General features: G+C 38.6%; 2 protein-coding genes across 2 annotated transcripts in view; one reads left to right on the forward strand and one right to left on the reverse strand.

Annotated features, from left to right (window-relative positions):
* The window catches only part of ATPSCKMT (ATP synthase c subunit lysine N-methyltransferase), a 34021-nt gene extending 32801 nt beyond the window's left edge, over positions 1-1220 (reverse strand). Inside the window, exon 1 of the mRNA XM_043988068.1 lies at positions 1188-1220. Coding sequence (XP_043844003.1) covers positions 1188-1206 — 19 coding nt within the window. The 5' untranslated portion in view covers positions 1207-1220. The remainder of the gene's footprint in view (positions 1-1187) is intronic.
* A 327-nt stretch (positions 1221-1547) lies between these two features.
* CCT5 (chaperonin containing TCP1 subunit 5) lies at positions 1548-21922 on the forward strand. The gene is made up of 11 exons (XM_043987759.1): positions 1548-1769; positions 7393-7453; positions 7533-7697; positions 10850-11048; positions 12565-12757; positions 12849-12998; positions 13477-13596; positions 15155-15340; positions 18706-18843; positions 19733-19913; positions 21720-21922. The coding sequence occupies exons 1-11, from the start codon at positions 1665-1667 to the stop codon at positions 21845-21847; spliced, it is 1626 nt and encodes a 541-aa protein (XP_043843694.1). The 5' UTR covers positions 1548-1664; the 3' UTR covers positions 21848-21922.
* The last annotated feature ends 910 nt before the right edge of the window (positions 21923-22832 follow it).

A 22832-nucleotide genomic window follows, 5' to 3' on the forward strand; every position in this document is an offset into this window, starting at 1 on the left:
GAGACCATCAGCCACCCTAAAGTCATCAACGTGAAACAATCCACACTGGATGTCTTTAAGGAGAGGTTTGTACAAGAGCATTCACATCTCCCTCGTCCTCCCCCTTACAGGCAGCGGCCCGGGGAACCGCAGCGCCCGCCCTCCTTCCTGGTCCTGCTGGCGAAATCACAAGGGACCAGGTGCAGACTCCGCCGCCTTTTCGAGGAGGCCGTGATTTGTTTTGTTTTCATTTCACTAACAAAATTTCGACAGGCTAATCCGCAAGCATTTATTTAGCGCTTACAGGATAGCAGTCATCGGGCTAGGCTCTGAGGAAAACAAAAATCAATAAACGTTAAGTGCCTAATATGTGCCAGGCACTACAGCAAGTGCTGAGAGGTAAAAGACAGTCCCCGTCCAAAAAGAGCTCACAATCTAATGGGGGAGATAACGTACAAATAAATACAAACAAGTTCTACGCGGAATAAACAGGAAATGATTAACAGAGAGAAGGCACGTACACTAAAAGGGCAAGGCAACAGCATCCTGTACATAGTAAACGCTTAATAAATACTTTTGGACGAGTGAAGGCCCCTGCCCTCAGGAAGTCCCACGTTATAACGGATCAGGGGCGGCTAGGTGGCGAAGTGGATAGAGCACCGGCCCTGGAGTCAGGAGTACCTGAGTTCAAATGTGACCTCAGACACTTGACACTAGCTGTGTGACCCTGGGCAAGTCACTTAACCCCAGTTGCCTCACTAAAAAATAAATAAATAAAATAATCTATGGATCTACTTGAGATTCCTGCAGTGTGAACGGGAGGGGACTTCGGTGGACGATAGCTGGGAATCGCGGCAGGTGGCTTTAGAGTCAAGGCCCACAGGCTCAAAGGATGCCGGGAGTTTACTCGTTAATGAGCTTGGGTTCCCCCCAACTCCCCCGCCAATCCCGAGGCTCAAACCCAACCCAAACCGAGAACGTTAACGGCCGAGCATGCTCCCAACTGCCAGGCCTGCCACGGGCGTCCGAGAAGAGAGCGGAGTCAACACCCCACCCCTAGAACAAGCTGGCGCCGCCACACTCGCAACCAAAGCAAAGGGGTTGAGCAGGCATGTCGCACAGAGCCACCCCGCCCTCCCAGGCTCCCTCCCGCCGGTGGTGAAGACGAAATACGCTGGAATAACCCAGTCTCTCGTTACTAGCCTGACCTCCTCCTCCTTCTCCCATCGCGAGAACTCCGGCCGCCGCTGGAGAGGGGCACGACCATCTTCACGGGATAGGTAGGGGAGGAGAGAGAGGAAGACGACTCTTTTGAAGAAACAGGTTTTTATTCTGCCTCAGTATCCAGAAATTTCGGGACGCTTTTAGTTTTTGAGCGAAATAAAACACTTTCTCTCTTGGAAAAATCTGCGTGCAGGGGAAGAAATTCAAATTAATCTTTGGCAGTGTCTTCAAACTTCTCCCCTCCCCCGCCATTTTTGACACAATGGTTGTCTCCGAAGGCTACTGATTCCAGAAAGTGCTGCCCGGCGTGAAATTAGTCTCGATCGAAAAATAAATCACAAAGAGTCAACTGCGCCTGTGCGAAGTGCTGAAACACCGCCTATCGCGAGAGCGAGCGGTGGTTTCCCTCCCACTCAGATCCTCTCCGCCGCTTGCTGGGAGGGATCACTTCTAGCTGGACCATGTCTTCCATGGGTACTCTAGCGTTCGACGAATATGGCCGTCCTTTCCTCATCATCAAGGACCAAGAGCGCAAGTCTCGGCTTATGGGACTGGAAGCCCTCAAGGTAACGGACCCCTGGAGTCGTTGGTACTTGAAGAACGGGAGGCCCCGGGAACCGGTGTCTCCTGCGCATGCGCGAGGGTTGGGGGAAGGATTCCGCCATGTGCGCTGGGCAAAGACCGAGAAATTTCTCCTCATCCCCGGTTCCTATTGAGCTCCCTAGCCCACTCAAAGCACATGCGTGACCCGACCTCTAAAAAGAAGTGCTTCCATGGGCTTTATAGCGAGACCATAATTGTTACCCTGGTTTTATTGGTGCGTGGGGTCATGTGGAAGCCAATTTTATAGCGCTTTCGTCCAGGGGCTTTAGGCCTTCCACTGACCCATTTTTTGTGTTTTTATGGCTTCTACAAGGTGTATATAAGAGCTTAAAACTGCAGGAAGACATTAGGGACAATTTCTAAATAAAGCTTAATTGCAGATTTGCTGCTTATTCCACAGATAACTAGTCATTTAGCCGAAATTTTCGCTTCTGGATACCTCCCCTGGATCCCGCTAGTGTACAATTGTCGTTTATTCATTAATTATTTATTTAGTACTCTGGCGATATGGTAAATAAAACAAGCTCCTTGGCCTTGGGGAGTTGATACTCTTGTAATGGAACAGAAAAAAAATATATATGTATGTGTATTTGTAGATATATCTAATATTAAGCAGGAAGTAGGCTTCCTGGCTGTAGGAATTTAATAATCTCTTTTTGTCTTATTTAATAAGGGGAGACCTTATGGATGAGGTAAAGTTTGACCTGGGGCTTTTAAAGAATGGGTAAGACTTAATGAAGGGGTAGGGAGAACATAAAACTAAGTCAGGGAGGCAATAAGGAACAAGGAGTAGACTAGTTTGAAGGGCCAGACCATAAGTGGTGGGACATGAATCTGAACAGGTGAGTTAGGCCAGATGGTAGAGAACTTTAAGTGTCTAGGTAAAAAATTAAGACTTCACTTGTTAGGTTTTCAGGAAGTATATCATGGAAGATTGTACACTGAAGGCAGGAAAAACCATTTAAGAAGGGAGTTTATTTCTCTCTGGAGAGAGACCTGGAATGAATAGGAATTTCGGGAAAAAAATGTTCCAGACAAGCTGTTTTTCATTATCCATGATTAGGGCTTTAAAAGTCATCACTTGATAAGGAAAACATAGGGGCTCTGCCCCCTTATCTAGACATTATCTAGTGCATTTAGAGGAAAAATTGAATTTACTTTGTATAATGTTGCTTACCTGATGCCATCATGAATGCAAAATAATTGTTAGATTTAGCAGTAGCTTTAAAAAAGTCGAATCTTGATTTAAGAAGCAGTAAAGATCTTATATTCAGGAAGGGATGAGATCAAGTGTGTCATACCATAACCTTACTTTAATATACCCTTGTGGGATAATTTTGAACTTATGAGGATTTTTGTTTTGTTTTAATTTTCCTTTGGAGTTGGTTTTTGATCAAAAGAAATGGTGAAATTCTTTTGAAAGAAGTTAATTTAGGCAAATTCCATTATGGAGTAGGAGCTTGAGAAAATGTTCGTGTTTAAGAATAGTCTTCTGTCTCTTTAGTATGAGCACAATGTTAAGGTATAGTTTAAGGATCGTATGTATATTTTCATAGCTCTTACTGTCTTGCAACCTGTATACCATTAACTTCCTTTACCTTCAGTTCTAACTTTTGGATCCTCTTGACCTTTAATCAGGTAGCTTGATGCTCTAGATACCAATCCCGTTTCTTCTAATCTTCAGGCTATTAGAGTAGGCTGGGGCCCAAATTGTAAGGCAGTAAGTAATGTAAGCTGGGTGGCCCAGTAGCCAGATTGCTGGACCTGATGTCAGAAGGACTCCTCTTCCTGAGTTCAAAACCAGGTAGGGAAGCAGATGCAAAGTGTTACAGTAAGTACATAAAATGATAAGATCAACTTTAGGGTATAACATAATTATGATAACAAATGATGATTTTTCTAACATAAATTTCACTTTCCTCTAACAACAATTAGTAGCAACTAGGCTAGGTGGCACAGTAGATAGAATGCTAGGCCTGGGGTCAAGACCTAAGTTCAGATCTGGCCTCAAGATACTTACTAGCTGTGTGACCGTGGGCAAATCACTTAACTTGGTTTCTCTGTAAAATGAGGAGAAGGAAATGGCAAACTACTCTATGCCACGAAAACCCCAAATGGAGTCACAAAGAATTGGAAACAACCAAACAAAAAAATGTAGGCAAACGTTTCAGATTTATTCTGGATGCTAGCTAGATATTAATTTTAGGGAAAGAATAGTGACTGAGAAAAGAGGCATAATCCAAGTCCTTATACCATTACCCAGATGTTACTTCTTAGTTCAAGAGAAATTAATTTAGTGATGTGAAAGTAATGGCCTTATTTTTATCTCTCTTTGCTTCTCATAAAATACCTGTCCCTAGGTAAAAGTTAAGGAATATACCTTTTACAACCTTTTGAGGGGAGGGACATAGATCAGAGATCTCTGTGTGGATATATTCTCAAAGTGTGGTCCAGGGTCCCTTACACATCCCCCAAATCCCTTAAACATTGTCCACAAAGCCAAAACTTCATTATGAGACTGATGTGTTTAAATTTCTAGTGAGTAAATATGGATAGATGGTAACCCACATAAACAAAAGCTGGGGGAAGGGGGAGGATAAGAGTGCTTCACTTGGGGGGGGGGCAGTGAGGGTTAAGTGACTTGCCCTGGGTCACACAGCTAGTAAGTGTCAAGTGTCTGAGGCCAGATTTGAACTCGGGTATTCCTGAATCCAGGGCCAGTGCTTTATCCACCGAGCCACCTAGCTGCCCCCTGGGTGCTTCACTTTTAAGAGTGGAGGACTCCTAAAATCAAATGAGAACCATTGATCTAGAGCTAGCTTTCTTAACTAGGGCTTCATAGATAAGAGTTCTTTGGGTTCCGGATGGGGGGAGGGGGGGCGGGTAGTGTACACAGTGAAACTGGCCTTGCTGTTGCTCAAATAAGACAATCCATCTCCCAAATCCTGGGGTTTTCACTGACTCTTCCCTATTCTTGGAATTCTTTGCCTTTTTATCTCTACCCTCTGTCTCCACAGGCTCCCTTCAAGTTTCAGCTAAAGCCCCACCCTCTACAAGAGGCCTTTCCTAGTTCTTCTTAGTCTTAGGACCTTCTCTGTGAGATGATATTCAATTTTTGTGTCTGTATTTTGTTTGTACATAGTTGTTTGCATTTTGTTTTCTATGAGGTTTTTGTTCTTTGTATTCCTCCCCTTTTTAAAATTTTTCCTTGGGGCGGGGGGAGCAGAAGGCTTGGCACATAGTAGGTACTTAATAAATATTTGTTGGCTGTGGGCTTTTGTTTTGTTTTTTAACCTCTAACTGAAATACACTGTTTTCTTCACTTCTGAGAAAAGATTCATAATTGACCAGACAACCAAGGGGGTTCATGGACTTCATTAAAAACAGTTAAGAGAGTGGGGCAGCTAGGTGGCTCAGTGGATAAAGCACTGGCCCTGGATTCAGGAGGACCTGAGTTCAAATCCAGCCTCAGACACTTGACACTTACTAGCTGTGTGACCCTAGGCAAGTCACTTAACCCTCATTGCTGGGGGGGGGGCAGTTAAGAACCTGTGATCTAGAGGAATATTTGACATCTTACCTGTGTCTTTTGCATTTGCCTTCCTAGAACCCAGTTTCCCTTACCTTGGTTATGCAGTAAAGAGGATGCCCCATTAAGGATTTTAAGATGGTTGGGAAAGGGAGAAAAGAAAATGACTATGGAGTATTAAGTTGTTAGGATAGAAAAAAAGAAATAGCTTGTATTTGAAAGTTCACAAAGGTTGTAATGAAAAATAAAATTGTGTATATCCTTAGTGCAGAATCAGTCAGTTTGCTATTGGGGAAAATAGTTATACTGGTTTGATTTCATTCACTTACTCAAATATTTAGTGAGTGCTTTCTATGCCTGATAGAAAGGAAATATACACATAGTCCTTGCCCTCCGTGAAATCCGATAGAGAAATATGTATAAAAATAAATACATTGTAAGACTACAGTGCCATGAATAATAGCATAAGTAAAGCAATAGGAGTTCAGAAGTGGATCTGACTGCTGGAGCCAGAAAACTCTGCCTAGAGGTGCTTTTTTTTTTTTTTAAACTTAGCTTTGGAAAATGGCTATAGAGTTTCCATGAAGAGATAGGTAGTTTTTCTAGATAGGTGTGTCACTAACTAAAGAGGTAAAGAATAGTAGAAAGGATGTCTTAGAACCCACAGGTAGGAGAGAATACAAGAAAGGAAAATAGGTGCCATAGTGTGATGAACCTTGCTTGAATGCAAAGGAAAGGAGTTTGGATTTTATACTGGGAGATTTCTCAGATCAAAAATCTTTAAAGATCAAAACTTCTTTTTGGGAAGATAATCTCATTTAGGGAAATTTGAAGGGAGAAGCAAGGACATTAGTTGCAGTAATACATACATTTGCATTTTACAATACATTCGCAGTAATAATAAGAGCTTGAACTAAGGACCTAGCAAATTTGGTCAGCACATGTGGTAAGAAAGTTAGGAGTCAGGATTTGCTTGGAAGGTTTCAAACTTAGGTGATAGGTGGTTGGTAATTGCAGTGCTTTTGACTAAAAAGTGAATTTTTAAGAGATCTAGTAGTCTTAGAACTCCTGCACTTCAAACTGATAAAATACCCAGACATTAAACCTCTAATTAATGTTAATATAGATCTGTGAGATTTAAAATTGGATATTAGATCATAAATCTCCCCTCTTTAACCTTTCCCTTAATTTATCTCCCAGACTAGTAAATGGAAGAAGCTTCTGGTTTTCTAGTTAGAGCTTTATTGTGTGGTAGTTACCAGGTGATGTTGATTAGAGGGATAGGAAAGTAGAAATACAATACAAATCGTCTTAAGTCTAAGCTTAGTCTATATTCCGTATAAAACTCACCAAAAGCCCAAGGCCACCTTTGGGGAGAGGTGTCAAGCCCGAGCTGCTGCTAACGGCGAGCCGGGCCGAGTGGAACTCTCGGCAGCATCAGCCTGTGCAGCGCAGTCAGGAGACCAGCAGAGCAGGAAAAAGCTTCCACTTCCGTTCTCTCCTTGCCTTTTAAGCTCGCATCCGGTAAGTGGAGTGCTTAGCAGGCAGACTGGCGTGCGAAGCTGGTGCCATTGGTCTCCTCCCCGAAAGGGTGGTCCTTAAAAAAAACTGGTGTCTCTCCATTATTGCTAACCGACTGTTAAAACTTTTTACCACAGATCATAAGATTCCTCTAGGACTTAAAAGGCCTGTTTGATAGCATGTTAGTTATGTATTTTATTCTGTAAATAGTGCAACTAAAGTATAAAGTGCCTACAGTTAAAATGGACATAATTTTGATAAGTATGAAGCATCTATTATGGGATTAGGTGTTGGAAATACAAATAGTCATAAATGAGACTGGGAATTTATTCAAATAGAGGGGGGTAGTAAACATATTAAACATTAAATAACTTCAAGATAGAACTCTTACAAGCTAGTGAATAGCCATGTTAAATTATACAAGAAATAACTGGCTTGGTATTTTGTAAATTAGTTCCCTCTTTTTGTTGAGAGTTTTTCTCCTACTATTGACATTGGCTAGTTTCAATCTCACTTTTTATGTTTGTTTCATTTAGTCTCACATAATGGCGGCAAAGGCTGTATCAAATACAATGAGAACATCACTTGGACCTAATGGTAAGATTTCAGCATCTATTTTTGATCAGTTTTATTTGCTGAATTTGAAACCTAAACTATTTTAATTTTTTTTCTTTAGGGCTTGATAAAATGATGGTGGATAAGGATGGTGATGTGACTGTGACCAATGATGGTGCCACCATTTTAAGCATGATGGATGTAGATCATCAGATTGCTAAACTAATGGTTGAACTTTCCAAGTCACAGGATGATGAGATTGGGGATGGGACTACAGGAGTAGTTGGTAAGAAAAATCTAAAAATAAGCAGAATAAGAAATCAGGTGTGATTGTTTTTATTGTTGAGCACAATGAGTAACTTTCCAATCAAATGAATACCATATTCACCAAGAGTTAATTTTAAATCACTGGGTTTTTCTTGGCATTATTTTTTTTAGAACTTTACAATTTGCAAAGTGCTTTACGTAGATTTTTATTTGAGCCTCATAAGCAGCTCCTTGAGGTAGACTACAGAATCCCCAATAATATCTGATCTTTTTGCAGAAAAAGAAACTTCATGGTTAAATGACTTACATGTGGCCACAGAACTAGTAAGTCTTCTTGAATTCATGTCTAGTGTTCCATAATGCCTTTATATATTATGCATAATATGCATGCTCAGGGGCAGATAATTACCTGGGGTTACACAGGTAATAAACAAAGCCAGATTTTTAGTCTAAATCCTCTGATACAAGGTCTAGCACTTTTTAAAAACATAGCATCAGTTGATTAATAACTAAGTATTGGCCAGTACTCGTGTCTGTAATAGCATTCTTTTCCTTCAGTCATTTGGATAAAAAAATTTGCCATGCCTGTTAGATTTCTAGAAATCACTAAGTTATTTCAAAAAGCTGGTCTAGAAACATTCGTCTCTTAAATTATAAGTCTTAAAAGTTGAGCCTCAGATATTAAACAGGTACAGAATAGGGAAAATCTGGTTTATGTTAGGTGTGATGTTTAAAATCTAAATTGTGGTCGCCTTCAATTAGAAGCTTTAGCACCAGTCTTTGGCCATTAAACATTTATTAAAGCATAGAGGTATTCACAAGGAGTTCAGAGAAGAAAAAAGTCCTACCTAGCCTAGAGTTCCAGCCTGGTTGGGTTCTTCCTGAAGTCCTCCTCCATGAACCTGCTTTAATAAGGAACTCTCTCCAACAAACTGATTGTGGAAGCTTTTTATAGGTCTGGAACAGAGGCGGTCTTTACACACTGCTTCAAGCTGATTGGTTGGCATCGTCCAAATCCATTTGTTCTGAAGGTGTTCTCAAGGTGTGATTATAATCCAGTTAACTTGAAGTAGGCTAATCAGCAGTTAATCACTCTCACTTGATTCAGTCAGTCTAGATTAATCTCCAGGTGGGTCTTTGAGTATCTGCTAAATCTCATTATTTCATCACATAGGGCATGATTAAATATGAGTTAACGTGTTGCCAAGTTTTCTTAAAAATTAGTACTATCCACAGTATCAACAACATTGTGTGTTGACCAACTGTGATAGGCTTTACTCTTCTCAGCAATACAATGGTCCAAGATAGTTCCAAAGGACTCATGATTGAAAATGCTCTCCAAATCCAGGAAAAAAGAACTATGGAATCTAGGTGCAGATTGAACCATACTATTTCTATTTTTTTGTTGTTGTTTTTCTTTTTCGAGGTTTTTCCTTTTTGCTCTGGTTCTTTTTTCACAGCATGACTAATGCAGAAATATGTTTAATGTGATTGTATATATATAACCTATATCAGATTGCTTGCTGTCTTGGGGAGTAGGGAGGGAAGGAGAAAAATTTGAAACTAGAAATCTTATAAAAACAAATGTTGAAAACCATCTCTGCATGTAACTGGAAAATAATAAAATACTTTTATGAAAAAAATTAGTACTATCAGGCTGAATTAATTGAAATGTACTTATTAAGTTGTAAGAAGTAATATAGCTGGACTATTGTTCATTTCTCAAAGTAGGCAAATTCAAAGGAGAGTGCCCAGGATGGTGACAGTCTAGAAATTATATTATGGGAAAGGTTGGAAAAACTGAGGATTTTTCATTGGAAGAGAAGTCTAAAAGGAAATAAAATAGCTGTTTCAAAATACTTGAGGCTATCATATGCAAGATACAATAAATTTATTCTTTATCTAGGACAGGGATTCTTAACCTGAGGCCTATAAATTTGTTTGGTCTTTCTTTCTTTTTTTTTTTTGGTGGGGCGATGGGGGTTAAGTGACTTGCCCGGGGTCACACAGCTAGTGTCAAGTGTCTGAGGCCAGATTTGAACTCAGGTACTTCTGAGTCCAGGGCTGGTACTTTATCCACTGCGCCACCTAGCTGCCCCTATTTTTTCTTTATTTTGATTGGGTTCCTTTGTAATTTACAGATTTTATTTTATGCATTAAGAAACATTCTGAGGAGTTGATAGCATTCACCAGATTAGCTGAGGAGTGCCCTCCCTAGTCTAAGGGGTGGAGCCAGGACCATGGAAGGAATTACAGGGGGGCAGATTTCAGTTTAATAAAACGAAAATTTTTCTGACCATTAAAACTTTACGAGAGTGGATCAATGGAATTGTTAAAGTATTGTTTTCAACTCGTAACCTCTGTTAAATCAAGTCAATAGGCATTTATTAAGCACTTAACCATGTACTAGGCACTGCTAAGTGCTGGGGATACAAATAACAACCACCCCATCCCCCCAAAAAAAGACAGTCCTTGCCCTCAAGGAGCTTTCATTCTAATGAGAGAGAGAACACTTAAAAGGGACCCATGCCATGGCCATATTTGCAGAGTTCAGAGAATCAAACTAGAGTGGGAAAAGGAATGAAGAATGACTAGCCTGGGCCTTTGCTAAATTATAAGCTGCATAAGGTTTGGGACCATTCTTATCTAATTATGGGTATCTCCAAGTCCATTGTCCTTTGGCCTCTTTTCTCTGTCTTGGTTCATGTATATGAATATCACATGTAAATCTGTACATTTAGTCTAATGCCTCTTGAATTCCAGTCTCACATTAGCAGCCTTTGTGTTAAATAACTGAAGTTTATAGAAACTTAAGTGAGTTGTCTGAGGTCACATAGTAAGTGGCAGATCATCTTAAGGTGCCACTTCTAGGCTACTTGCCATTATACCAAACTCCCTGCCTACAAAAATTTTGTGCAATAAACTCAAAAACAAAGTGCTCATTAAGATTTACCTAAAGGGGCAACTAGGTGGCGCAGTGGATAAAGCACCGGCCCTGGAGTCAGGAGTACCTGAGTTCAAATCTGGCCTCAGACACTTAACACTTACTAGCTGTGTGAACCTGGGCAAGTCACTTAACCCCAATTGCCTTACCAGAAAAAAAAAAAAAAAGATTTACCTAAATAGCTTTCTTCTAGGTTATGCTGTATTGGTTTTTTTCCCATTTCACAGTTCTGGCTGGTGCTTTGTTAGAAGAAGCTGAACAACTGCTAGATCGTGGTATTCACCCAATCAGAATAGCAGATGGTTATGAGCAGGCTGCTCGGATTGCCATTGAACATTTGGACAAAATCAGTGACAGTTTTCCAGTTGATATTCACAACACTGAACCTCTCATCCAGACTGCAAAAACGACGCTTGGTTCTAAAGTGTAAGTTAATAGTGAAAAATCACCAGTGTTTACATTTCTTGTGTTCCACTTTTAAAACAAGCATTTTTGTTGGAAAAAACTAGGCTGAAATTTATTATGAGGACAAATAATTTAGAAATATAGCTAATAAAAAAGCCTTTGGGAAACATGTTGATTTTCATGATTACTATTTCCCATTTCTTTGTATAGAAACTTTGCCCTAAAGTGTTATCTATTAGCCACTATGTCTTCTGTTCTTTCCATATTTGGCCCCAGACATAGTCTGAGATGAGACCATGAATATTGGACTTTTCTGTAAACCTCAAGTAACCAGTCTTTGGGTATACAAACATGGCCTTTAGAATCCTTTTAATGCATTTCATCCAACAACTATTTGTTAAACACGTTACTGGGTTTTAGGGGAGGTAACAAAATGATCGTGGCATGTTCCTTGCCCTCGTAAAGTTTTTAATTTGGTGTAACACCTTCCTTTTCACTCAGACTCGTTAAATTAGTTTATTGAAACTATCTCGTTTTTTCTAGAATCAAATCTATAAACTCTTCCATTTTGCTTTTAAAAATCTTTTCTAATCCAGCATCAAGGCAGCTAGGTGGTACAATGGGTAGATGTCAGGCCTCAAGTCAGGAAGACCTGAGTTCAAATCCAGATTCAGACACTTACTAGCTGTGTGGCCCTGGGCAAGTCCTTCAACCCTGTTTGCCTCAGTTCTTCATATGCAAAATGAGCAGAAGGAAATTGGCATCTTTGCCAAGAAACCCCCAAATAGGGTCACAAAAAGTCTTACATGACTGAAAAATGACTAAACAAGTCTGACTCCGGCCTGTTTTTTCATCCTTAATATGCCTTCCTCCCTTAGCCAAATTTTGTAGTGTGTTTAGGGATCTCTGGGCAAGTTTTCCTTCAAGTTCTTTCAGGTAACATCTCTTGGTGTTCTTACCTGACTTTTTTTTCACATGAAGTATGTTGGTTTTAATTCTTTAAAGTAGCCCATGGGTATGTAGTTTGTTGGGTTAATATTGCATTAAACTTAAAAATGAATTTAGGGGAAATTTTGGCATTTTTACTCTTTAAAATAACCATGAACAGATGATATCCATCTGATAAGGATCTTTCATTTCCACCCAAAATCTTTTTAAAGTTCTGTGAGCCTAACAAATTAATAACCAAACATTTGTTACATTTGACATTATCATAAAAGGTATTTATCTTTCCATTTTCTGTTTTGTTGCCAATGTAGTATAAAAATGCAAATGATAAATTATGCAGATTTTACAATCTTCTGTTGTCAGTACTTATTCCTTTAAATTCTTTTTCTTGTGGCTATAATTTCCAACACTATGACAAAGTGGTGACTTCACTAATGTAAGGAACTCTTCGATGAGGAAATTACCTCTACTCTCCACAGTTTTAAAATAAATGTATCTTCTAAGACCTTTTCTGCATCTGTTGATAATTTAATAATTACTAAATACATTTCAAAGATATTCCTAAAATATGTTCTTTTTTTTCCATCAGAGTTAACAGCTGCCACCAACAAATGGCTGAAATTGCTGTAAATGCTGTCCTGACAGTTGCTGATCTGGAACGGAGAGATGTTGACTTCGAGCTAATCAAAGTAGAAGGCAAAGTAGGAGGAAGACTTGAAGACACCCAGCTTATTAAGGGAGTAATTGTGGATAAGGATTTTAGTCATCCACAAATGCCTAAAGTAAGTTATTTCCTCTTTTTCCTTTTGAAGTTTGATACTTTTTAACCCTTTAAATCATCTAAACAAAATGTTTTCATTTTTTTCCCTACAGGAAGTGAAAAATGCTAAGATTGCAATTCTTACATGTCCATTTGAGCCACCCAAGCCAAAAACTAAACATAAGCTTGATGTTACCTCTGTAGAAGATTACAGAGCCCTGCAGAAGTATGAAAAGGAGAAGTTTGAAGAAATGATTGAACAGGTGAATCTTACTGTGGTTCTATGTAGATGTAGTGGGTGAAAGAATGAATATTGTTCTACCTTAGTCTCTTTGGGGATTAATCCATTTTGATATGGCATAGCATGTAGTTTGACATAAATATGATCTTTGTTAGTAAAAGAAAGTTGCTAAGCATTTGTATTAAAAAGCAAACAAATGGAGGGCAGCTAGATGGTGCAGTGGATAAAGCACTGGCCCTGGATTCAGGAGGACCTGAGTTCAAATACGGCCTCAGACACTTGACACTTACTAGCTGTGTGACCTTGGGCAAGTCACTTAACCCCCATTGCCCCACCAAAATAACAAACAAGCTATCCAGGGAAATCATTGAGATGCCTTTTACTCTGTGCAGACTAGTTTTAGTTAGGTATTACAGCAGTGCTTAACCTTGAAGTACACGAAATTAGAAGTTGTATATTGTCCTTGTGGTTTTGTTTTATATTTTGTTTTTATTTTTCAGATTAAACTCACTGGTGCAAACCTAGCTATTTGCCAGTGGGGCTTTGATGATGAAGCAAATCATTTACTCCTTCAGAATAAGTTGCCTGCTGTCCGTTGGGTAGGGGGACCTGAAATTGAAGTAAGAAATTCTATCTTTTTATATAGTGTCTTATTCTAGAGACTTTCTAGACATAATGATTTCATTTATTTTTTTTCTTCCTTGTCAGTTGCTTGATATATATGGTTGGTTCTATATCTGTGATAAAATATACCGGCATAATGAAGAATACCTGTCATATTCTAGATTTTTTAAAGAAGCTCTAATTTTTCTTAGACCTTCATGGTTTAAAGGGACAAGTCACAAAAGATTATTTCCTTTATATTCAGATTTTGAAGATTGGTACTTGACCCATGATTTCATGAGTGTGCATATTCTACCAGTGTAGATAAAAATGCTTTTCTCTCATCCTGGGAAGTTCTTCCTATTTTCCCACAAATCCCACAGTCATAGACAATATTCCTAGCATGTTAAACTACTTTTTGTTTTCATAATTTCTCAAGGTTTCAAACTATTTCTTTGTTTTAATCTTTGCCCTATATGTTATTGCTCCACCTCTTTTCTAGTTACACATAGCTTTGCTAATGTGACAGCATCCATGCTGGTAGTGTTAGTGGTAGAGGTGGTAACCTAAATTTATTTATTCCATGATTTTTAAATTGTGATTTATCTGTTCTTTTCCCATCATCAACTTAAAGCTTATTTATCCAACTTATTGGCTATAGCTATAGGACTTCTAAGGATGACTACTGATTAAACAGTTGAGGGGGTGGGGGTTGGGGAAGATAGAGAAAGGACTGAAAAGGACCTCTTCTCCCAGAACAGCTTTTTATTTTGCAGTTATGAAAGGTATGGAAATTTTTTGGAAGTTACTAGTTGAGAGCTCAGAATTTTCAAGCATGATAATAAAGGATTCAGTAATAAACTTGAAAGCAGTATTAGAATATTCTCAGTTCTGCCTCAGCAATTTGCAGCCATATTTATAAATCCTTAAAGACCTCAAGTAAAAGTTAGGTATCCACTTATCAGAAATATTGTAGTTGGAGTTTCTGGGGAGTAGGAATTGGAGCAGTTAGCCCCTGAAGTCTCTTCCATCTCTGAAATTCTGTAATCCTCATCATTTTTTTGTGCCACTTCTGTCATGTCATTATTAAGATCTTCAGCCTCTTAACACACTACCATGTATTTCCATTACCTTCGAGATGATCTCAAAAGAGGCTGCATCTCTCTCAAGACCATCATGTTGCATGATTCTCAAATCCTCTCCAGTAATTCATTGTGGCATGGAGATGATGCTACATTCTTAAAAGACATGCCAATGGAGTGCAAGCACTAGTGGGCACTCCCAAGCTGCGAGGTCCTAAAGTATGAGCCCAGCAACACACTGTAGTTAGTTACCAAAGGGGAAATGCAAGAGAGGTTCATCAGAAAGCTAACCATCAAGTGAAGGATTGGGGGCGGGGAGGGTGCAGTTCAGAGCATATAAGCAGCATTGTAACATGTGAAACAGATTCAGCCCTGTGTGGCCATCTTTGGAAGTGTGGGTGGTAAAGTAAGGGAATGGAAGAGGGTTTTAGATGGGTGGTAAAATCAGATTTTGACATCTGACTATAAAAATGTCTTTCCTTCTCTTTTTTAGCTGATTGCCATTGCAACAGGAGGGCGTATTGTTCCACGATTCTCTGAACTCACACCTGAGAAACTTGGTTTTGCTGGGGTGGTAAAAGAGATCTCATTTGGCACAACAAAAGACAAAATGCTTGTTATCGAGAAATGTAAGAATTCCAGGGCTGTGACTATATTCATTAGAGGAGGAAATAAAATGGTAAGGGATTGTCAAGTTACATTTGAATTTGGTATGCAGGTCTGCTGTAAATTTGACGGTCACAGCTACTGCTTGCCAACATAGAAAGATAGATCTCCTTTTATTGATAGCTTTTGGTCTTATATCACCTTCATTTGCAAATATACGACTCCCCTTCCCAGAGCACCATCCTTTGTAAAGAAGAAAAAAGGGGGCAGCTAGGTGGCGAAGTGAGTAAAGCACTGGCCCTGGATTCAGGAGGACCTGAGTTCAAATCTGTCCTCAGACATTTGATACTTACTAGCTATGTGACCCTGGGCAAGTCACTTATCCCTCATTGCCCCACCCAAAAAAAAATTTTTTAAAGGCTATGCAGATATAAACCCGTGTGTGTGTGTGTGTGTGTGTGTGTGTGTGTGTGTGTGTATACATACATACTCTCAACTGTCTAACATTTAATTGTGTTATATGCCCATAATTGAAACTTCTGTAGAGAAGAAAAGGATGTGCTCCCTTTTTAAGGCTCTTGAGGTTAAGTGACTTGCCCAGGGTCACACAGCTAGTAAAGATCTGTGGTTGGATTTGAATTTACATCCTCCTCACTCCAGGGCTGGTGTTCTCACTGTGCCCCTCTGGCTGCCCCAGGTGCATTTTCTTAATGACAGCATTCAGTTTTATTCTCTTTGTGTATGTTCTTTTCATTTTCCTTGTTTCTGCTTAGTTCACTTTCTGTCAATTCATACAAGTTTTTTCCATGCTTCTCAGTATTCATCTTTTTTTTATTTTTTGCGGGGCAATGGGGATTAAGTGACTTGCCCAGGGTCACACAGCTAGTAAGTGTCAAGTGTCTGAGGCTGGATTTGAACTCAGGTAGTCCTGAACCCAGGGCCGGTGCTTTATCCACTGCACCACCTAGCCACCCCTCAGTATTCATTTCTTACAGAGTAATAATAATCCATTACATTTCTATATCACTATTTGCTTAGCCATTCCCTTATCAATCTACTTTGTTTCCTGTTCTTTGCTACTACTAAAAGTGTTTCTATGACTATTTCATTGTGTATATCTAGAACCTTTTCTTCTTTGACCTTATATAGGGGGATCTAAGGGGCAAAGGGTATTTATATATAACTTAATCACTACTTTAACATAATTTGATTGCTTTTTATAAACACTGTATTAGTTTGCCTGTCTTTCCCACATCCCCTTCCTATTTTATTCCATTTTTGCCAGTTTAATGGGTATGAGGTTAAACCTCAAGAGGACTGTGGAATATTGCCTAAGTCTATATTAACTTTGCCACTTTAATAAACATGTCTTCAATTCAACCAATGTCCCTTAAATTGAGAGGCCTCTAAGTCACTATATGTCCTTGATTTGATATGGTCCTTTTTCTGTTCTTTTGCTCACTAGTCCCAAATACTGACTTGAACTTTTTTTACATAAGCCATTTAGCAGGTAAGTTAAAGGGAATTCTACACTTTGATCTCCTTCCTTCCACTGTTTTCCCTTGTATCTGTTTAACATGATATATGTTTTAGAGCTATTAAAAAGTTCGCAAATTGTCTGCAGTCACAGCTTTTTTTTTTTTTTAAAAACCTACATTACTAGGTTATATATTGTCGTGGTATATCAAATCTAGGGTCATAAAATTGCATGTTACAATAAACTATTTCTTCCAGTAAAAGCTTCTAAGGTTTCTATCACAAGATTTTACAAGTTGTCTTTTTTTTTTTTTTCCAATTTAAAGTAGTAATTTAAAGAATGAATGGAGGGTCAGCTAGGAGGCATAGTAGATAGAGCGCTGGATTCAGGAAGACCTAAGTTCAAATCCAGCCTCAGACACTTGACATGTACTAGCTGTGTGACCCTGGACAAGTCACTTAACCCCAATTGTCTCACCAAAAAAAAAAAATGAATGAATGGAAAGGGATGTGTTCGTATCTGCTGATTTTTGAGCTAGTGGCTAATGAATGATCTTTTTGTTCAGTAAGTTTATGAAAGTAACTATTACAGCTGGCTTTTTTTTCTTAAGTACTCTAGTTTTTCATTTGTAATATTAAAAAATTATTCAGACTGATTATACTGTTAGCATCTGCTCATTGATAAAGTGTGACTAGATATGCAGTAACGCTGTCTTCCAGCGTACTGCAACCAACCTCCAGGGCTAATAAACATGGAAAATTATGAAGCTTTGATTGAATTCCTATGTGGAACAGCTTTGTTCCATTCACTGACTATAAATTACAGGGCAGCTAGGTGTTAAAGTGGATGAAGTACTGGCCCCAGAGTCAGGAGGACCCAAGTTCAAATCTCACTTCAGACACTTAATACCTGTGACCCTTAGCAAGTCACTACCCCAATTACCTTAAACAGCATGTGCCATCTCCAGTCGTCCTGATGTGAATCTTGCTGCTAGACCCAGGTGGCTCTGGAGGGAGAGAGTGAGGTTGGTGACCTTGCACAGCTCTCCCTCACTTAAATCCAGTTCAGTGCAAGTCATGACATCACCCCACTGTCATGCTTCTCTTTGAGAATGAAAGACAACAAAAAATTGCACTCCTAACATTAGCTTGCTATTTTGAAAATACAGACGGTTGAGATTAGAGTGAGCTAAAATTTATGAGCTACTACTGCTAGAAAAGTAATTTTAAAACATAAGTGTGGAATGTCAGTATATATCTTGATATATAAAGTATACAGTTATCCCTTCTACATTGAGACTTTTCCCCATCAAGGTTTTGATATTTCACAGATGAGCATGGGAAATTAAATGGGAGTTTTGGGGGAGTTTTACAGAAGTTGCAAGTAACACAGAAAAAGTTGAGAACTGCCTAAAATATGTATAGTAGCGTATAATATCAACATATTTTATCTTTTAATACCTTAATAATTCAGACTTCTGGTATCAAGGGAGGGCCAAAAAAATTTTACACAGATTTTCCAATTCACATCCTTAACCCGCATGATGTGGAAAGGATAACTATTTACATGCCTATGATAGAATTTAATAATTGGTGAACAGAGTATTTGTAAAAAGCCCTCATGACAAGCAAAATACAGTTTTTCAAGTGAAATATCTTTTTTAAGGGGCAGCTAGATGGCGCAATAGATAAAGCACTGGCCCTGGATTCAGGAGTACCTGAGTTCAAATCCAGCCTCAGACACTTGACACCTTACTAGCTGTGTGACCTTGGGCAAATCACTTGCCTCCCCCCCCCCCCAAAAAAAGAAACAAAAACCAAAAAATAAATATTTTTTTTAATATTAGAAGTGACTCTGGTATTTAAGCAATGAATTAGGTATTGACATCTTCATTTTAACCTATATTTAGTTGTGTAGACAGTGATTAAAATTAACTTAAACTTAAAACATTTTGCTTCCAGATAATTGAAGAAGCAAAACGATCTCTTCATGATGCTCTGTGTGTGATCAGAAACCTAGTTCGTGATAATCGTGTGGTATATGGAGGTGGTGCTGCTGAAATATCTTGTGCTTTGGCAGTTAGTGAAGAAGCTGATAAGGTAAATGAGAGTATTAGCAATGTGTTTTATGTCATACTTTTATATTTTAAAATTTGACACTTCTGCAATGCTTTGCATAGCTTGATGCTGCTGAAAAATAGAGCAGGGTAGGATGCTAGTTATATAGGGATTTTAAAACCCCATCACTAGTTATTTGGTTAAACAGAAAATGCCATTCATTTCTTGTTCATCTGTGATGATTGAGAATCTTTTGTCCAGTGGTAAAATTGAGCAGATCCACACCAGTCATTTGTACGTGATGCACTTCCCAAGCATATTTTGAAGAGTTAGCCACATTCTGAGCTAGAGCTCATTGAGCTCTGATGACTTTTGATTCCTTGAGCTTCAGCCTGTATTTATTCTGGGTACATAAACATCATTCTTGTAAAACTAATTGCTCTTGTAACATGGCTTGCCTAATGTGCTTTCAGTAAGCAAAATCGTCAAGCATATGCCAAGTACCTACTAGGCACTGGAGACAAACAAAAATGAAACAGCCCCCATCGTCATGTAGCTTATATTCTTTCAGGATGTGGCTTATTATCTTCATAAGGCAGCAAGGTGGCTCAATATGATCATTGATTCAAGAAGGCCTGAGTTCAAATTCTGTCTCAGATACTTAATATCTTTGTTACCTGGGCAAGTCACTTAACCTGTTTACCTCAGTTTTCTCAGCTGTAAAAAACAAGGATATCAAAAGCACCTATTTTCCAAGATTTGTTGTGAAGATTGAATGAGTTAAGATCTATAAAGTTCTTAGTATAGTGCCTGGCACGTGATAGGCTCTTAAATGCTTATACCCTTCCCCTTAAGTGAACATTAATTGCTTTATAGTCAGTTCTATTTTTCTGCTATCAAATGTAATAAAATCTTTTCTGTTAACTTTCAGTGCCCTTCCTTGGAGCAGTATGCTATGAGAGCTTTTGCAGATGCATTAGAAGTCATTCCCATGGCCCTTTCTGAAAATAGTGGCATGAATCCCATCCAAACTATGACTGATGTGCGAGCCAGACAAGTGAAAGAAATGAATCCTGCTCTTGGTATTGACTGTTTGCATAAGGGTACAAATGGTAAGTGATTTATTATGATGTTTGTAATAATTTAATTTGGTTTAAATTGAATAGCTAAAGTATACTTTTATTAGTCTGCCTTTTCTTTAAATGACTAAACCCACTGATTGAGATTAAATTTTGGGATTTTTGTAGAGGGACTAATCTGAACAATGAGTCTTGTCAGAATAAACGTTTATGGTGGTGGAACTATCAATAAATTGATGGTTGAAAGTTACTGTGATATGTTATTTTTTATTTCTGGATCTTAGTTGATAAAATCCCAATGTAGTATTTTTTTTTTTGTATTCAGGGTGTGGTGGAGTTTTTTCCAGAATGGAACTATACTTGGCAATTCATATATAAAAGAAACCTTTTCATTTGTTAACATGTATAGTACTTTGTGAAGCTGAGGAAGGAGCGTGCACAACTTAGAATAAAACACAGTTCCTGACTTCAGGGAGCCACTGGACTTTTATCATACAAGAGTATTGCATAAGTACATAGATATGGAAAACTGCTTTCTTGAATCTGAGGGGAGAATGAAGGAGATTTTATGATTGGAGAGCAGGCATTTCAGTTGAACTTTTGAAGATGGACAGAGGAGAGTAGAAATTCCAGACATAAGGAAGGAATGGCTTGAGCCAGAGCCCAGAAGCATAAAATCTTAGTCCACAAGATATGATAAGATAGCACAAGATAAGAAATAAAACTAGAAAAGTAGGGTGTTGCCAGATTTTAAACAGACTTGAATGCCAGGCAAAGGATTTTAAACTTTACTGGAGGGTGTAAAAGATAGCCATTGATAGTTGTAAAGAGTAGTTCATGGTTGAGCACGTATATGTTGAAAAAACACTGGAATCATAGGATTTAGACCATAAAAATCATTGTATAATCTCACAAATGAAGAGTTAAAAGCCCAGAGATATAGAGCTGGGATTTAAACCCAAACCCTTTGCTTCCTAATCTAGTGTTCTTTTCCACCTTGTCACAACAGCTTAACAATGATGCAAAGGGCCGGTTTGATTGGGGCAAGTTGGGGTGGGGGGGGGGGCGGGGCGTCTATATTTTGGGGAATAGAAGGGAGGGGAGAGATGGGAAATAAGCGGGATTTTTAGTAACTGGGCAATGAAGAAGAAAGTCACAGATAATTCTAAGGTTATTAACACTGAAGATGGTAGTTCCCCTACAAATATTGTGATTTTAAAAGGAGCAAGTTTAAAGAGAGACAAATTCTGTTTTAGATGTGATGAGCTTAAAATACCATGCAGATAGAAAGGTCATGTGAGTAGTTGCCGATGAAGGTCTTAGAGTGCAAAAGAGCTGGGCTTAGAGGTATAGATATGACTCAATAGCTTACATGTAATTTGAGTAGTAGGAATAAATGAGATTGCCTAGGAAGAGAAAAAGGTCTGCCGTGCAGAACATTAAAGAACATCCTAAACACCCTGATTAAGGAATTAGTGAATGAGAAAAATGGGAAACCAAGAAAGTGTGGTGTCCTGGGTTTAGCAATTGAATCGTTTGTGACCTTTGAGAATTCAGTAGTTGGTAGGGGAATATATGCATAATATACTTAAAATAATTAACCTTCCAGAAGGGTAAACAAGGGCCAATTAAAGATTGGCATTCTTAAAGAAGGCCTCTGAATGTCCTTTTTTGGTGATTTGGAATATTAACTACATTTATTTCAGCGTATTGAACCTTATCCTCCATTTATCAGAATTGAGTTTTACTATAATGCTGTAATAATTGTACTAAATTTTTATTATTAAACTACAGATGGTTATATTGTAACATACAAATCATGTGTGTATGTTTTTCCAGATATGCGACAACAACATGTCATAGAAACTTTGATTGGCAAAAAACAACAGATTTCTCTTGCAACGCAAATGGTCAGGATGATTCTGAAGATTGATGATATCCGAAAACCAGGAGAATCTGAAGAATGAAAACTTAAGTTGGAACAAAATGTAGTAAAGTTACTACTGTGATTAAATAAACAGGATTCGTGTGTTCCAACCACAGCTATTTATTATTATTTCCTCCCACACTGTAATTGCTATATGCTAAAGACAACAATAATAAATTAGCTGTTTAATAACCATAGCTTGTTTCAAAAACTATGTATTTGTTGAGGGATTGACACAAGTTTTTGTATTTGTTGTATTAAAGGGACCTCTTTTAAATTAGACCTTTATCTGTTTCTCGTCAAGTTTTAAGAATAGTTCATTATTTGTAGCAGCATTTAAATGAGACTTTATTTGTGACAGTGAAAAGTGCAAGACAAAGGAACATTAAATATATTTCACTAGTCATTGAAATGTGTTATCCCAACAGTTCTAGTTCTGGGTGTACTTGTTATTCCCATGGTGTTAGAGAAAACACTGGACCTGGCATCATGCAGAAAAATGCCTCTAGAATGGGGTTAGTGTTAATGAAGGGGATTGGATGAGTGGGCATAGATTACATAATTCCACCATACTATTTGAAAAACCAATTTACCCAATATTCATCTGGTTGATGACTTAATAGCATAGTGCAATGGTTTTCAAACCTTTTTGCTTAAAGCACAATATTTGCTATCAAAGAACCCTTTCCAGTCAGTCCTCTAGGTGCCAGACTTGGGGAAATCCTCTACCTTAATTTCTCCTCCCCCTCCTTTCTTTACTTCCCTAGCACTCACACTGGAGGAAGTAGAAGTACCTGTATAGATAGAGTTGCTAGTAGGACCTTGCAAATACTGAGCTGTGTGAAGGGCAGGCAGCAAACCTAAGCTCAGGAAATAGTTTCAGATTTGGGGCCATATCTAGCAAAACTACCATTCAGGAACCAATAGCATAGGCAAAAGAGGATTGGGCAGGAGATTCGCAACATCTTAGTTGTCTCTATCATTTAACCTTATGACCATCAGCTGATCACATTCAGCTTAGATTT

The sequence above is a fragment of the Dromiciops gliroides genome, chromosome 1, assembly GCF_019393635.1.
Source record: "Dromiciops gliroides isolate mDroGli1 chromosome 1, mDroGli1.pri, whole genome shotgun sequence".
In the NCBI taxonomy this organism is placed as follows: domain Eukaryota; kingdom Metazoa; phylum Chordata; class Mammalia; order Microbiotheria; family Microbiotheriidae; genus Dromiciops; species Dromiciops gliroides.